This window comes from Petaurus breviceps, unplaced genomic scaffold (assembly GCF_028583685.1).
Source record: "Petaurus breviceps papuanus isolate PSGF00001 unplaced genomic scaffold, PetGlider_PUasm1.0 227, whole genome shotgun sequence".
Taxonomy (NCBI): Eukaryota; Metazoa; Chordata; class Mammalia; order Diprotodontia; family Petauridae; genus Petaurus; species Petaurus breviceps.
The window spans coordinates 17,452,341-17,470,279 of record NW_027185896.1 but is presented as its reverse complement, the minus strand read 5'-3'; the positions used below and the strand labels follow the sequence as shown (position 1 = coordinate 17,470,279).

Sequence of the window (17,939 nt, the reverse complement as noted above, 5' to 3'; positions counted from 1 at the left end):
ACATCCTTAATCTCTCCAGGGAACAGTCCCCTGATGGACAGAGCTACCTCTCACCTGACTGTTGTCCATTAAGGCTATGTTGACTTATAGGAAGAGCAGTTCCCCAAGACCTATACTTCCCTTTAGTCAAGAAGATGTTTTCGCGTCTGGAGCTGTAAATGTCTGTTAAGCACAAGGCAGACAAATCTCTTAGGAGTTTCCCCTCTCTCTAGTCCTAGGTGGCAGTAAAGGACAAGGCAGGCTCAAGCTTCCCTTCTCCCAAGCAGCTCAGTGAAGTCGCAGAGGATTCTTTTTCCTCCCCTCAGCAGCTAGCAGAAGTGCAAAGCCTATCTTCCTCCAGTCACCTCCCAGGGGAGAGGAATAGTACAGGTGTTAAGTGCTTTCTTCTCTCAGTTCTCACTTTCGCTGCTTTTCTATGAAAAGACTAGACTGGACTGGGTTCTTTTTAAGCAGGAGGAGGCTATCTTAGGTCCTGCTCTGCTCCTTCAGACTTTGCTGGGCCTGTCACTATCCTGTTTCTTCAATTGCCAGTTCATCTGAGTCTGTATGCTTCTAGGGTTTCTATTTGACTTCAAAGCAGGGTTTCTTTATGTGAACTAACTCACCTCTGTCTTTGGGTCGGAAACCAAAAGTGATATTTCTGTTAGCTCTACACAAACAGCTGTCCCTCATAAGAAACAAAAAGTGCTAGTTCTCGAGGTTTTTTCAGGTATCCACTTCTAAGTTCTTTTAATAATCCTATTTAAATTATCTACTGAGAAACAAGACACTTTCTTTGCGTTGTGTAAGTATTTTTCCTCTGAGAGCTGTTTTCTTTCAAGCAGGTCCTTTCAGCACTGACTATATTTATACCCAGCTACTTTTGTCCATGGACTTTTTTTTCCCAAAGCTTCCCTTAGAATTTTCTGTCTCTTCTGATTCCCTCAGTTATAATGTGTGAATAAGAAAGGATGCTTTTAAATTGGCACTGAACCATTTATAAAAATTCTTTAGGTATAATTTTTCAACTACTTTCAGATATCCATTGACCTGAACTAAAATTTGTCCTATATCTCTTTGTCTACAATTTCAGCCTAATAAGCTTCCCCAAATTCTTTGCTTATTAGATCTCAAAGGAATCTTTCTTGAAAGGTCCAAGGAGTGAACCAGTGTGTTTCCTGGGCCATCTCATATATTTGGGGATTAGACAAGCCATGGCAGTTATTGGTCCCTTTCTTAACTCAATTCTTCTTTGAAAATGAGAAGTTGGAGTAGGTAAAGTGGTAGTAGTTTTGAAGTGTCAGCAGTCCATCCCTAAGCACATCCATATTTGATGCTTATACAAAGGAGCTTAGGACTAAAATCTTATTTTTAGTTTTAATTGTAAAACTTGAATATTAATGAGTAGGAAGATGAAATGAACACCTATTATTCTTCCTTTGAATATGCATAAATAAGCTTGTAAATAACCATCTCCTATATTTGTTAGGGTCACCAAACCTTTCCTCTTGCTTTGAGATTTAAAAAAATGGGTGTGGCATGAGGATATTTTCTTTTCTCCTCAAGATAAAATTTCTATAAATCATTTTAATTAGGAAGAAGGAACTCAACTTCAGGAAATTAATAGTAATCCTAACAGTTACTAAAATCCCATTTTTCTCACCTCTCTCTGGTTTATAGTGGGCTAACCTTTCTAATAGGAGTCATTAAAACAAAAGTGTCCACCAGAGGGTAGTGTTGATTCTGCTCTGATTGAACAAATTCAAAATGGTGTTCTCAAGCTAATATGGATGTAATGCTGTGACTTCCTTTCCCAGACATTGCCAAAGACATTGCCTTTATCTCCTTGGCAGATTTAGAGCTGAGATCACAACACAGACAATTCTTGTTAGCTACCTGCCACCTTGGTTCACAGTCTTTCTGAAAGCCTTTTTCTTTGTTTTCAGTGAAAACAAAATTTGAATCCCCTTCTACCTCAGAGAATGATAATAACAGGTATTTCTGTAATGCTTTAACGTTTCCAAAGTGTTTGATATATATTATTTCATTTGAGCTTTACAACCTGTGAGGCATATATTACAGGTTTAATTATTATTTGTTTAATAAATTATGGCTTATGCAGAGTCATATATGTGGCAGGTAGAATTAAGTTTTGGATTTTTATTTTATTGTATTTTGGATGTTTATTAAACAAAATATCATCTTCCCAAGAATAAGTTCTGTTTTCAAAGCACAGATTTAATCTTATGGCTGTGTTTTAATCTGAGTCTGCTTTGTTTTCATGAAAAGGGAATTGATCAGGAAAATCATTCAGTTAGAAAGATTGTGAATATCTTTTAGAGCTGGAACTTCCTGCTTAATGTCCACCCTTTATTAGGATTTAATCAGTTCAACTGATAAAACAGCTAGGTGGCTCAGTGGAAAAGTGGAATATTATTGTGCTGTAAGTACTGACAAGCAGGGGGAGGCTAGGTGGAGCAGTGAATAGAGCATGGGCCCTGGAGTCAGGAGGACCTGGTTTCAAATAAAACCTCAGACACTTAACCATGTCACCTTGGGCAAGTCACTTAACTCCAATTGCCCTCCCTTCCCTCCTCCAAAAAACAACAAAAAAAGAAGGAAATGGCTAGCAGAATGATTTCAGGAAAAAAAAACAACAAACCAAAAATCAAACCTGGAAAGACTTCAACAAACTGATGCAAAATGAAATGAGCAGAACCAGGAAAACATTGTTCACAGTAAGAGAATATTGTGCAGTGATCAGCTGTGAATGACTTAGCTGCTTACAAAGATCCAAAGGACTCGTGATAAAAATTGCTGTCCACCTCTAGAGAAAGAACTGATGGAGTCTTAATGCAAATTGAAGCAATCTATTTTTCACTTTCTATATTTTTTTTCATATTTTTCCCTTTTGGTTTGTTTCTGCTTTCACAGTATGATTAATAATGAAACAATATATATAACCTGTATCAAATTGCTTACTCTGTTATGGAGGTGGGAGGGGAGGGAGGGAGAGAGAAAATTTGGAACTCAAAAATTAAAAACAAATGCTAAAAACTGTCTCTACATGTAATTTGGAAAAAATATTAAAAAATATAGTTCATCAAAGCATGGGCATTGTACCTTTGTATTAGTATAGCAGATAGAATGTCATCTATTCTGAATGGTAAATGGGTCACCTTAGCTGGAACGTAGAGTACATGAAAGGACGTTTTTTTCATGAAAATTCCAGTACATTTGGAACATAAATGAAATAGGTTCTGAAATAAAGGTTTAAACATGATTGTGAAGGGCTTTAAGTCACAAGTTAAGGAGTTTGTATTTTTTTTCTGGAGGCATTAGCGAGCCATTGAAGATTTCTTGAGCAGTAGACTGACAATGTGCCTCAGAAAGATTTTTTTGGCTGTTGTGTTAAGGATAGAAGGTAGAAGAGAGAGCCTGGAAACAGGGAGACAAATTCTGATCCTGTTGAAGTAGCCCATGAAACAGGTTGTAAGGACCTGAGCTAGAATGGTGGTTTTGTGAATGGAGAAAAATGAGAGAAATGGTGGCGGCAGAATTGATAATACTTGGCAGTTTGAGTAGATGTGTGCTGGTGAGGGAGAGGAAAGAGTTCAGGATGCTTCCTAGAGTGTGTACTTGAAGGTGGTGACTGGAAGGATTGTGATATCCTCAACAGAAATAGGTAGTTCTTATTTTCCTTGTAACTTTATGGCTTCCTTCCCCCTTGCATTTCTTTTTCTTCCTGTGTTTTTAAGACAGTGCTTTTTCCTCATTTCCTTTGCTTCTTGTATGACTGCTTTTTTTGCACCCTGAATCCATCACCTTTCTCTGTGAAATTATTGTTGGTCATTGGATTCCTGAAATCTTTCAGAGTTATTTTCATGATGATGATGATATTATCGTATAAATTTTTTGCCTTGTTTTGCTTTCTTCATTTTACAATAGCTCCTACCTTCTGTCCAGTTTTGACTGCAAACATTTCTTTTATCATTTTTTTAATGGCACAATAATATTCTGTTGTATTCTTATACCATAATTTGTTGAACTGTTCCCCAACTGCTGGGCACCTTAGTTCACAGTTCTTTGCTACTTGGGTCTTTGAAGTACCAGTCCCATATTGCCAACCATATACTGGACATCTTTACTTCTATGTGCCATGAAGATATTAAGCTCAGCTTGTTGAATATACAACTTAGAATCTTCCTCCTGAATGACACCCCATTTCCTAACTTCTTTATTCCTGTTGGTGTCATCTTAATCTTTTGGGTTATACAAGTTTGTAATCTTGGCCTCACCTTGGACTTTTCACACTCTTTCCCCTCTTGGAACCAATCAATCAGTTGCTTAGGATTATCAGGTCTTTTTGCTCAGTCTTCTTGAATCCATGTCTTTTTATCCAATTATGACATCCACCCTTGTTCAGTTTCTTATCACCTCTCACACTAACTATGTATTCAACACTATTAAATTGCCTCCTTGCCTGCAGATGTATTTTTCTCTAATCAGTTATCTGTATTTGATATTCCTGAAATAGGCATGCAACCATATCATTCCTGTTCCATGTTGATTTAGGATAAGATAGAAACTCCTATGTTTAGCATTCAGAGGTCTTCGCTTTTTGGCTTTTCTATCCAGAAACTTTTGAAAAGTTGATCATCTTAAAGCAGACTACACTAGCCTTATTTTTCTTTTCAACATATTTGATGCTATTAGAAACGGCCAGATTAACTAGTAAAGTTGATAAGTTTCAGGGTATTGTGTTAGGCAGCACTCATTTATCAAAATAATAAAATGGCAAAAGGAACAATTGTATCCTCATTTTACATGTAGGACAACTCAAACATAGATAAGTGCCCCTCTCCCTCTCTTTCCTTCCTTTCTTTTTCCCTCTTCCTCCCTCATCTTTCTCCCTTTCAATCTGTCTCCCTTGCATCTTGTCTCCTTTCCCTCGCTCTTCTCCATTCTTCTCCAATTTTATATTTGTGGGACCAATGTAAAAATACAATAGGGATTGTCTCTTTTCTAGGATTTGGGGTAGAGAATAAGGAAACAAGCATTTATTAAGCTCCTAATATGTGTGTGCCAGGCTTTGTGCTAAATGCTTTACATAGATGATCTCATTTGATTTGAAAGAGGTAGGTGCTGTTATTATCATCTTTTTAAAAGAAATTGAAGCCGACTTTAAATGATCTGCCAAGGGTCACACAATTAGTTAAGTATCTGTTGCTTGCAGTCTCTCTGACTCTAGGCCCAGCTCTGTCCATCACCACCTGCTGCCCAGGGGTGAAGCTAAAATCAGAATGTACTGTACTTCCCAGTTTCCAAATGTCCTGATTCCCTGTCCTTTCTTCACGAGAGCATAATGTTGCTTTAAGCTGATAAATCTTTACATGTTGTTGGCATGGGGTGCCTCGCTTCTCCCCCTTGCCCCTTTCCCCTCCCCCCAATATAAAGTCCTTAAGGGCATGGATAGAGCCTTCATTTTGTATTCTCAGTGTGTTATTCTGTCATGAAAATAGTAAGAGCTTAATAAATATCTGTTGATTATTGAATTATTACAATAATAGTCACATTGCAATGTCACTTTAAGGTTTACAAACCATTTCTTCCAGCATGTGAAGTATTACAGGCATTAAAGCTGAGTCTCACAAGGAAGATCCTGCGGACCACAGAAGATCACAGCCAGAGAATGTGTTTGTGGGGGTGGGGAAAAGGGGGGAGGTAGGAGACGTCTCTAACTTTGATATCAGCGTTCTTTACACTATGCCATGTTAACTTCCAATCTGGGATTAAATTAGACTTGAGTGATAAAATTGCATGAGGTATTTTGATAGTTTTTACTTCTAAAGATCAAGAGACTTTGTCTGTGGACATCTTACTCCCTCTATGGAACCATTTAGAATTATGGACAGTTCTTGCTTTAAGCAGATTCAATACAGCTCCCCCCGAAGCTGAGGGGGTGGAGCCCCTGAAGGAGAGTGGGGGGTTGGCTGAACAGTCCATTTATGTTAATTGAGAACTAGCTGAATAGAATTTCAAGTTGGTAAGGACATTAGAAGTCATCCAAGGACCATTTAGAATAGCTTTGTAAATTAAGTGAAATAATTTTACTTAGATTTTTTATTTCACTGGTCTATAATTACTTATCTTGAACAAAATGGTAATCATGTGTTCATGTAGATGAACAAAAGAGACCCACCAACCCTGTTCGTGGCTTTTCAGTAGCTGGAGTGATAATACTTAGGGAGATGTGGATCTTTACACAGTGGATTAGAGCAATTTTTTGGGGGTGTAAATAATAATTATCTTCCATTTAGAATAATTTTCTGTCATATAAACCAATTACTTATCTTGAAGTGAAAAAGAGCAAAAGCTGCTTTAACAATTACAGTTTATGAAAACTGTCCTACTGTATAAAAGGAAAGCAGTGAGTTCACACATGTTAATGTGCTAGGTTTTTAGAGCAAATACAGAAATGAAGTTAAAGACTTAAATTTACTCAAGACAGTGGAAGTCAGGCATAGCTGAGGGGAAGGATTCCATCGCAGCTTAAAATCTTGTCACTTTATTTATGGCATCACACATAGACTTTATGGACCTTTTTCTGGAATCCTGTGAGGAGAATAGTTGACTGAAATCAATGAGACGTATTTTAACACTCGGGGTGCCGCGCCCCCCCCCCCCCCGGGTTTGGTTTCTTGGCAATTTTGAGGCTCTGTAATAACTAGATTCTGAAGTGAGAGCATTACACTTTTGAACTTTTACATATTAATTAATGCACTACTTTTAACTATTTGTCTATCTGTTTTCATTGCTTTTTTCTTTCTTTTGCTTCTTTTACTTTTATCCTGGAATGTCATTCTTTGTTGGGACCAGTGAGAAGGAAAACCATTAGAAGTAACTTTGCTTTTAAAAGTATGATTCCCAGGAGGCAGTGACCAAGAAGTGCTTTTGCTGGATCTTTGGTATCCCACATTTTACTTTTAGATGAGCAGTGACTTTTAAGAGCCCTGCCTTAGGCCTGGTGAGTACTTGATGATACCTTATGTTTAGATGAAGTCCTGTCATGCCTCTGTTCAAAAGTTTTCTGTAGTTTCCTATTGCCTATTGAGTAAAGTTAATTCTTTATCCTTTGTCTGACATTTAAAGACCTCTAAATTCTGGCATCTTCCCCTAGCCTTGTTACCATCTCTCATGCTATCCACCCTCCTACTCTGTTCTGCCCAGCATTCCCTGGGTTTTCCTGCCTCTATGCGTTGACTTACTCTCTTCTTTATACGTGGAATACCTTCCTTCTTCCCCTTTGCCTGTTAAATTCTTGTGTATCCTTTAAAGCTTGGCTAAAAAGCATCTTCATCAAGGGGGAAAATCCCCCACGTCTGATTTGTCTTGTTGAAAATATCCTTCCCCTAGGATCTCATAGCACTTTGTTTGCAAATCTCTGATTCAGTTCACGTAATATTATATCTCCTTGGTATGATACTCCTCTGGATACTGACTTGGTCGTAGCTTTTTACTAGATTTTAATCTTTATGAGATTAGCAGCTCTGTCTTTAATAGAACAGTGTCATTCCCTACATTCAGTGAGTCATATAGTACTTACTTAGCGTCTGTTACATTCCAGGAACAGAGCTGAGTGCTAGGGACACAAAGAGAGACAAAAGGCAATTTCTGCTCAAGGACCTCATAGTCTAATGGGAGAGACAATGTACAATTTGTCCAAACATTATGTGTGTATGTATGAAATATATCTATTATCTATTTCATAAATGAAAAATTCAGAGTAGTCCCAGAAGGAAAACTCTTAAGATTAAGGAAGACTGGGAAAAGAATTGAGTTCAGTGACCTGCATATTGTAGGTCCTTAGTAACTGAATGAATAAATATTTATTGAGTGTTTACTGTGTACCAAGCATTGTGCTAAGAATATAAATAAAAAAACTGGTCTACTTCTGTTTCTTCTACATGATATTCCCTCTACTCTCTCTGTACTTTTGCACAAATTGTTTTGCCTGTCTGGTATTGCCCTTTGCCATAATCCTTGCCCTTTTTTATAATCCTTAGCTTTTCTGGGCTCTGTTCATGTATCACTTCCTACATGAGGATATTTCCTAAACCTTTCATTTTTCAGCATTTCTGAAGTACTACTGAAAAATATCTCATTTTGTTCCTTGGGTATCAGTTTATCCCAGTAGAACATCAGTTGTATTTATTTTCTAATGTACTTTTAAATTTTTTTTTTCTAGTTTTTCCCCAGTTGAATGTAAATTTATTGAGGGCAAGTGAGTATTTTTTTTTTTGGTCTTTATCCCTAGTTTCTTGCACATAAGATGCTTATTGAATACTGCAAATGCAACATTCTCATCTTTGAAATAGTACTGGTATTCTTGAAGTAATATCATTTGTTCAGTCTGCAGTAGTTTTTTTCAAACATTATGTTTCTTTATTTCCTGTCCAGCATGATGAGTCAGCAACCTACTAATAAAATTTTGACTTCAGGCCATAGTCAATTCATTTAACTTAGGAGGCCTCATTCTCTTGTTCTATAAAATGAAGGAGTTGGTATAGTTGACTTACTGATGTCCCTTCCAGACTTTCTAATGCTGCTGCTTCTCCTTTTTTTTTTTTTTTGGTCTTTATTAATTTGTTTGTTTACTTTTAGTTGACAAGATTCAGTTCCACAATTCCTTGAGTTTCAAATTTTCTCCCCGTCTCTCCCTCCCCATGGCAGCATACAATCAAGTATAGGATCTACAGATACTTTTTTTTTTTTTAAGCAATCCGGGTTAAGTAACTTAATTTTTTTGTTTATGATGTAATAATCTTTTTGATGTAACCTTTTGTTCTAAATCATATTTCCATTTGGAATCTATATTAGATTAGTCTGATTCTAATTTCTGACTGATTGTTTTCCTGTTTTCCCAGCTGTTGTTGGGGAGAAGGGAGCCCTTGCAAAACAGTTGGGGTTCTTTTGTGTTTATCACAAATTAGTAGACTACTACAGTCTGTTCCACTGATTGACCCCTTTCTTTTTTGTTTGTTGTTGTTTATGGAGGATACCCCCCCTTTTTTAAGATTTTTCTTTTTGTAGGGGGGAAGGTAGGGCAATTGGGTTTTAGTGACTTGCCCAAGGTCACACAGCTAGTTTTGTGTTAAGTATATGAGGCTGGATTTGAACTTAGTTCCTCCTGATTCCAGGGCTGGTCCTCTATTCATGGCACCACCTAGCTGCGCCTCCCTCCCCCCCCCCCCTTCTTTTTTAACCAGTTTTAATGAACAAATTGTTTTGGTGATTCTTGCTTTTTGTGTAGTATGCAGTCTGGTACTGCTAGGTCCCTTTCCTTTTTGCTTAAAAAAAAATTATTTCTATTGGGATTGTTTTGTTCTTCCAGATGTATTTTATTATTTTTTCTTTTCTTTTTTTTAAGCAATTGGGGTTAAGTAACTTGCTCAAGGTTACACGGCCAGTTATTTCTGGGTGTGGTGCTAAGTATCTGAGCCCAGTTTGATCCCCAGGTCATCCTGACACTGGAGCCGGTGCTCTTATTTGCTGAGCCACCTGGCCGCCCCTTTTATTATTTTTTCTAGCTTTATAAAGTAATCATTTGGTAGTTTGGTTGGTATGGCATTGAATAAGTAAATTCATTTAGATAGCATTTTGTTTCTATTATACTAATTCTGCCTATCTTTGAGCACATAATATTTCTCCTAATTAGATCTGTGTTTATTTCCTTAAATAGTGTTTTATAGTTTTATTTGTATGATTTCCTTGTCATGACATTCCCTTTTCACTATTTCTGTTCCTTTGAACAATCTTTACTCCATGTTTGGATGGCATTGTCTTCTTGCTTCCCTGTTGTCTCAAATCAGTGTGACCTCCTACATAAAACTTTTCTGATCCTTCGAGCTGCTATCCATCTCCTCCCCATCAACACTAAAAAATATCTTTTATTTTGTTCCACGGGTATATGTTTATTCCAGTAGAACCTGCACTCTTCCGGGTCACTTTTTTTGTCTTTCCTCTTAGTATCCCCAGCTCTCAGTACAGTGCCTTACATAGGATAGGTGCTTGTTGACTCTTTATTTGTTCTTGAATGTTAACTCCATAACATGAAGAACCTCTTCCCCCCCAAATACTACTAAAATAATATTCGTTGGCCTTTTTTATTTGTTTTCATAGATGAAAGTCCTCTCTTAAGTTTGCAGAGGATTTCAGTAATTCTTTAACCATTTCTTACCTACTAAGTTCTAGGTAGTGGGCTACCCCCATGAGTGCTGTAAAGATGACACAGGTCCTTCTCCCAACAGCTTATCACATGTTTACTGGGTTGATAATACAGAATACAGATGGATTCCATCAGAAGGCAGCATGAGAAGAATGCCAAGGAGAGACACAGTCATACTGGAGAAATCTTAGAAAGAAAGATGTGCATTTAGGGAAGATTTCGTATACTTAGTGATGGACAGCACTTGGATTGGTCTCTGAAGCAGAGACAATAACAGAATTCACTTAAGTAAGTGTAAGAATTCGTATTCAGTGAGGGGATATGATGCAGAGAAGAGATGGTAGGTGTGAAAAGTCTGTGGTGAGCAATAGTGAGCATGGTGCTTGATGAGGGTGAAGTGTATGGAGCGGTGTGAGAGGGTTGGAGAGCTAGGCTTATTTCATTTTTTAGGGTGTGTCTTTATTTTCAGGGAAGTTTTAGGAGTTGTATACTGAAACATTTCTGATCTTGGTTAGAAAATGGTGTGGAAAAGAGAAGATTTTTTTTTAAGAGAAGATTTTTAACAGCCATTTGAAGAGGCAGTAAAGAGGCTTCCAACCTGCTTTATTAGAAAAACAAAACGATCACAGGGATATTTCTAATGCTCCATTAAAGCTGGTCAAATTGTCTTAGTCTCCTGTGTATAGAAAATTTGCATACCCCATCACAGTACATTGCATAGAAATAAAATTGCTTCCTAGTAATTTAGTGGACTCTAACCCAAAGTGTGGAAATGTCCATTTTAATTACATACTTGAAAAGAAAAGTGAGAAATTGGTGTGTTCCTATGTGCATGTAGACATGTTTTGTTATGGGTAGGCTTGCAAATGCCCCAAATATAAGAAAGTTAGTTGGGCTTTTGTTTTTTAAAATATAATATTAAAGCAGGATGGACCCAATATCCTGGCACCACACAGATAGTATATAGTAGCACTGTAGATTCTTATAATTTGCCTTTATTAAAAATACAGACTTAAGGTAAGTATTTTGAGATGTGTAAACAAATCATTTAAAAAAACTAAATGAATTTATATTTTCTGTATCTTATACATAAAACTTTGTGTAAATCAAAACAAATAGAAACCTGAACCTTTAATTTCCCAGCTTCTTCTTTGTCTGCTGAGTTGTCCTATGAGTCATGCCTGTTTTTGAGCTAGCTCAGAAATATATTTTTAATGAGTTAAATCATTTTTCTTGCTAAAGATATTATGCTATCAGATGGCCTTAGAAATGTGTATTCTTTTGATCCTTTAGCTAGATGCATTACTCTGTTGCACTCAGAGAGAATTAAAAGTTCTGTTGTATGATTCAGGCCCAGATTATTTCATTTAAACCATTTAAAAATGGTCTTAGGTTCTGACCAGTTTAGGTTACAAGTGACAGGGAAAGAGATTACAAAAATTCAACCATCTTTGCTTTAGCCATTTTGTTAAAAGCTGGGAAATACTAAGTGAGAGTTGGCATTCATAGTATGTGAAGGTAAAGGTGAATTTATTTAATCAAAGTCTAGTGATTTATTGGCATCTCCCTCGTTTTGGACACTGTTATTTGGCCCTTTCTGTTCTGCCTTATTTCTGAATATTATATCTGAAAGGATTAGTGATGGTTATAGGAAGTGTTTTGTTGTTGTTTGTTTTATGACTAGAATTGGTCTTTGGCTGTCCAGTGGAGATTACTTTACTCCAAGGTAAAATCTTGTATGTTACATATTATTAGAGTTCTAGATTCATATTTATGTGTGGGAAATATTTTTGTGTCAAGATTTGATCAATGCATGTATAGGCTGATGGGATTAGCATTTCAAATAGTAAATGTACCCCCTTCTGGAAGTGGTTTGTGTGAGAGGTGGTGGGCGTGTGTGTGTGTGTGTGTGTGTGGGGGGCTATGTCTGTGTTTAATATTAAGGTTGTAATTGACTTCTTAATATTAACGTATTGGGAAATATGGGGAGGTGAAGAACATAAGAGAGCCTTGAAGCTGGAGAGATTAAAGAACTCTGTAGAATTTAGCTTTTAGGTAGCAAACTTGAAAATTGGTTGGTCCTGGTTAATTGAGAAGAAACTCACTGAGATATTCTCTAGCGAATGATACAAATTGGTACTTAAAAAATAAAACTCAGAGCTACAGCTTGATTTCAAATAATGCCCTAAGAACAGTGTGTGCTACGTTGGTTCACAGTAGGTTGGGCTCCCAAGGACCATTTCATCCCTGTACTTCCTGAAGCTCTCTATTACTGCAAAAATGGAGATTGAAATTTATTTCTAAAAGTTAAGATGTTCTACCCTATAATAACAATGGTTTTATGGTTAGAATTCAGTTGTCTTTTCTGCATTGCGAGTTTACCCGTCATGGTGTTTGATATATCATGCCTCAGCATAAGAAATTAAATGGGAATTTTTGGGCAGTTGTGGATGCTACAGGTAACACATGAAGGCTAGCAGATGACACAGAAAAAAGTTTAGAAACTCAGAAATGCATAAATTGTATGTATAGAAACATATAATATCAACCCAAATTTTACAATATGGTATTGTAAAAATAAGAAAAAGAAAAATATTCGTTCTTTTTCTTTGGTATGGAGGGAGGGCCAAAAACTTGAAGTGAATTTTCCAGGTTGTGGGGGCACTATGCCCCATCTCCTGCAGTGGAGAAGGGATATCTGTAGTTATAAAATAAGCACTGGACTCAAAAGAAACCAAAATGGAAGAAAAAGAATTAAAATATAGGAACTGAAAGACATTTTATTTGAAAAAAATCACTCGTGTGTAAACATTTTCTATGTGTTTGTTGCAGGCACTACACCTAGGAAACCAACAGTGTTAGCAAATGGTGATCATGAATTAGAAGAGAATGATGCCACAGGTAAGTGTTTCTGAAATGCTTAAATCACATGAATAGAACCGGCATGGGCCAGATTAGCATTAGAGTGTTATTGCAACCCTTATCAACTCCTGGGAAGAAGAGGATACCCAGTAAAAATGTGTGGACAGAGCTTTTCTGTATTCTTGTATTACATGGGTTTCGGTGTATTACTTGTGTCATATAAAACCTTATATGAAAAAAAAAAGTCTGCCTTAATCCCCCTGGAGGAGGGTTTCACTTTTTAATTTTGGTAGCCCTTGTTGTTAATTAAAGGATTCCTGTGGAAAGGAGAATGCCATATTGGAGGCCTCAGTTTTAATTGCTCCGTTTGATAATTGGTGCCTCCTCCAGTTTATTGAAATTGAAATCACTCTTTCTTTTGCATACATAAAGCTTCTAGTCCTTCTGCCTTGCTGAATATTAGACTGAGAAAAGGTCATTGTTGAGAAATAGTTTTTTTCTCTACTTTTACATGCCTTGCTTCTGCTGTGACTATTGTGAGGTTGTCTCCACCCCCTTCTTCCTCCAAGCCCTGGGGTTTCTCTCTTTGATCTTTTAAAATTATCACGAAAGTTCTTGTGAGATTTCTTGGTTCCTTCTCCATACCCTTGCAGTACTACTCTCTTAACATGGAGAACATAATCTTGGAACTTACGTGGTAAGCTCTGATATGGCAGCAGTGTCTGTAGAAGTGTACTATGTCAGTTTCTCACCAGGTATCCCAGTGAGTGACTAGAGTATTGTCAACAGCCATCTGAGAATGACACCATGTTTTTATGAATAATTGCACTTAAATTATAGTTGTGAGAGAAATGTCACTATATTTTCCCTAACTGAGTCAGCTATTTAAAGATCATTCTCAGTGGAAGAGAAGGATAAAACTAGAGTAATAAGTATTGTCTGTCTCTCTTGCCTCTGCAGACACAAATGCAGTCAGTAGATGTGTAGGTTGACTTAGTGGCAAGCTAGGCACTTGTGTCATGGAGGATTATTTATGCATTGACCCTGGGTTGTGTGGGGGTGCAGGATGCTCTGCACACATAGGCTACATATCAAGGATTTTCCTTTGCTGATTTCCTCAACATAAAAGATTCAACCAGGTAGAACAGTTACTTTGCCAAAAGCCCTTAGATAAATCTGTATATTGATTTTGCCAACAGCTAGTTATTTCTGGATTCACTCTGGATTGTTTGACCTTGGGAAATTCAATTGATAGTGTTAGCTCTGTACCTGGAAATGACACTGTGGGAATTGAGGACTCATTCTCATTCTTTCTTTTATTAATTCAACAATCATTTATTATACAGCTTATATGTTGAAAGCACTGTTAGCCACTCGTAATAGACATAATTAAATTACCTCCCAAATTCTTTTGATTTTATATTATAACATCTCTATTATGATTAGAATACAACTGTTTATTCTAATGAAACTAAAATGAACTGTCACATAGACCTTTTCCCAAAGTAGTGACAGTGAAGACATTTTATGTAATATTATCAGGAAAAATTTTTTCCATATCTGTCATTTGTATAAAAGAAAATAAAACACCTGAGAATGATCCTTATTGCCATGAGTATCAGTTTCTGAAAAATGGAGGCATCTTGCATATATATCCAGATCTTTAGAGGTAGGCACCTCAGAGGGGGAGTGCATGCTAATGAATTAATCTGATCAATTGACTTATAAGGTCATTGATTTCTCTAGGAAAGAGAGAGCTAGTACATTCATATGGCAGCACTACCATTCTGGACTGGGATTTTGGTGAAACACAGGGAGGTTATGAGTTAATTTCTCCCCCACAACTCTTACTATCCTTGGGGACTGTGGCAAAAAAAACAAAACAAAACTTGAGCCATTTGGTGTTAAATTTATCCATAAACCACTTCTCCCATTTGTCTCCCAGTGGATTTATTTGGGACTCTGCTGTGGTCCTTGTGGGCAAGAGGAATATAAAAGTCTCATTGAAGATTTTGTTGGAAAGCTCCTGACTTGAGACCGCCTAGGTACCTCCTTCACTTCTTGACCTTCTTACCCAAAGTGCTCACAGCTGGGGCAGATTTAACCCCAACTGCCCTGTGTGTAGCAGAGTTTCCTTAATTGAAATACTTCTAGCTGGTGTTGTGGGTATGTCAAAGGAAGATGGGGTCATGCTAATTAATTCCCCATTCCACCAGTATCTTGACTCAACAAGTTCCCATGCTATAAAAATTAAGAATCATTTATAAAGCACTTTACTGATATCCCAGTCATGGAGGAATTAATCAAAGGAAGAGCATTATAGGCCAATTTCACTAATTACTATTTATGGCAAAATTTTTAATAAAGTTGTAGTCATGAGATTATAGCAACATATATACAAAAATTCTATAGTGACCAAATTGTTTTTATATCAAGGATGCTAGAATAGTTCAATATAAGAAAACAGTGAGCATAATTAGTCATGTAGCTAATCACGATTCCTTTCAATAATTTATTTATGTTCTATAAACCTAAAAAGCCTAAGCATGCAAAGACTCAATGATAATGATACGATAATGTTATGATAAAACTTAATGTGATAAAAAGTTTTTATATACAGTCAAGAGAGAGAGAGAGCTCTTTGAAAGGAAAAGCCAGTGGAAACCAAGAGAAAGAAATTTAAATTTATAAAGATTGGTAAAGAAGCTATAAATTGTCTTTAGTTGCAGAAGACAGTCTGGGCTTTATCCTAATGCACCTTCATTTCCATCCTGGGCTCCTGCCACTCAGAGTTATACCTGACATTTTTTCCTCTTGCTCTGAAAACTGTAATCAAATCACTACCATTACTTTTGGAAAGGATGTATTGATTTCCAGTCTGTTGCTCCACTCACCATTTTTGCAACATTCTTTCCCTGGATATCACTACCCTAAATGTGTTTTCTCCCTCATTAGAATACAAACTCATTGAGGGCAGTGAACCTTCTGTATTTTTTGTATTTTGAACACTGAGAAAGATGTTTGATATAACATAAACAATTAATACTTGCTTTTCATTCATTCACATTATGTGAGTTGTCTCAAAAGTCTCAGTGTACTTCCAGGCTTTAGTAGCTTAAATATTATTTTTAAAAATTATCATTGTTATAAATAAGTAATTATCACATCTAATTGATATGACTAAAAAAATAGAAAAACAGCTCAGTGGTATAGATTAGATAAGTCACACCCAGAAGCAAATGAAAATAGACTGGAAAATATTTTTGCAGAAAAGAAGTTGAGGCCATTTATACCATGTTCTACAATATTTTCAATTTATAAGATCACATATTAGAAACATTAGGAGGTATCATTTACATTTGTGGTTAAGTGGATAATTCATAATCAAAACCAGGCAAGGAGATGATTAATCACAAGACAATTTAAAAAATTAAAAAAAAAAAAACGTTTGCATGAAAATCAATGTGATTATGATAAGAAGAGAACTGTGGAGGAGGGGAGAAAAATCTTTCCATCAAGCGTCTCTGATAAAAGTCTGATAAATATGCTATGTAGGAACTGATGAAAATATTAAAGGCATGCTCAGAAGGCAAATGTTAAAAAAATATGAATAGTTTTGAAAAGAAGCATTGCAGTACAATAGCCATCTGAAAAAATGTGTCCAATCACTCATAGTAAGAGAAATTCAAATTACAAAAATTCTAAAGTTTGATCTCCTACTGGACAAATTGGCAAAGATGGTATAAAAAAGAAAATATCCAGTGTTGAAAGAAGTGTGATTAGATACACATGCATTGTAGGTTGATCATATGAATGGTCCCAACCATTCTGGAAAACAATTCGGAATTACTTAAGAAAAATCATTAAATTCTTTCTGCCTTTTATACAGGAATATCACCAAGGACCTCAAAGACAGAAAGGGCTTATATATACAAAATATTCATAGAAGAGGTTTTTGCATTAGTGAAGGACTAGAAACAGAGTGGGTGCTCTGAGCAAATCTTGTTTATGGAAAGAACAAATATGAGGAAATTATAGAAACATAGGGGAGACTATGAACTAATATAGAGTAAAGACAGAGCATAGAGTGGGTATAATGTGAATTAAGACAGCACCAAGAAAAATCTGAATTCTGGATTGAAGGTAATGATCATTTTGGATCCTTACTTGAATAAAGGGTGGAGGTACTCAACTATGTGGAATGTTTCATATACTTCTTTCTAGGCATCATCTATCAGTGAGTTTTGCTTAACCATTTTTCTGTTTTTTTCTTTACTAATTTTTTCAGTTAGTAAGCATTAAATTGTTACAATGGATAGTTCTTTAAATAAAGTTAATTCTGTAATATACAAATTTCAAAGGACAAAATCTCTTTAGCAGCATAAGTTGAAATGGAAAGTTACCAGACAGGACAGAGGAAATATCAAGTGATAAAATATGTATCAAATGCATTAAAGGACTTAAAGGAATACTCTAATTTTGTAAACACTTCCTTCTTCCCACTTACACAATGAAGACATAATTTGTGAAAATTCAGATAACTTCCAAAAACAGTGAATAATACTGATACTGAAAAATAATCAGTTTCTTGAAGATCAACAGATAATGAAATTAAAATAGAAAAAAACAAACTTGTGTAGCAGAACTTTAAAGGCAAATAATAAATATATAGGACAAAACAAAGGGTTTGGAAGATAGAGCAAGAAGTAGAAACCCTGTATTAATCATGACTCAAAACAGTACTGGAAAAGAAAAAAGAGGAGACAGCCTACTTTTTGGTATTTTGAGGATCTAATATGAGAAAGCTTTTTTCCAGAGGAGACCAAAGCGGGTCATGTGCTTATATGAGAGGATATGGACAGCCTGTCAC

At 36.2% G+C, this 17,939-nt stretch overlaps 1 protein-coding gene across 10 annotated transcripts in view; it reads left to right on the top strand.

Moving 5' to 3' along the window:
* The window catches only part of MAP4 (microtubule associated protein 4), a 229,887-nt gene that overhangs the window by 78,859 nt on the left and 133,089 nt on the right, over window positions 1-17,939 (top strand). For all 10 annotated transcript variants that reach the window (XM_069095953.1, XM_069095951.1, XM_069095958.1 and 7 more), the window contains one exon: window positions 13,040-13,108. In XM_069095953.1, coding sequence (XP_068952054.1) covers window positions 13,040-13,108 — 69 coding nt within the window. The remainder of the gene's footprint in view (window positions 1-13,039; window positions 13,109-17,939) is intronic.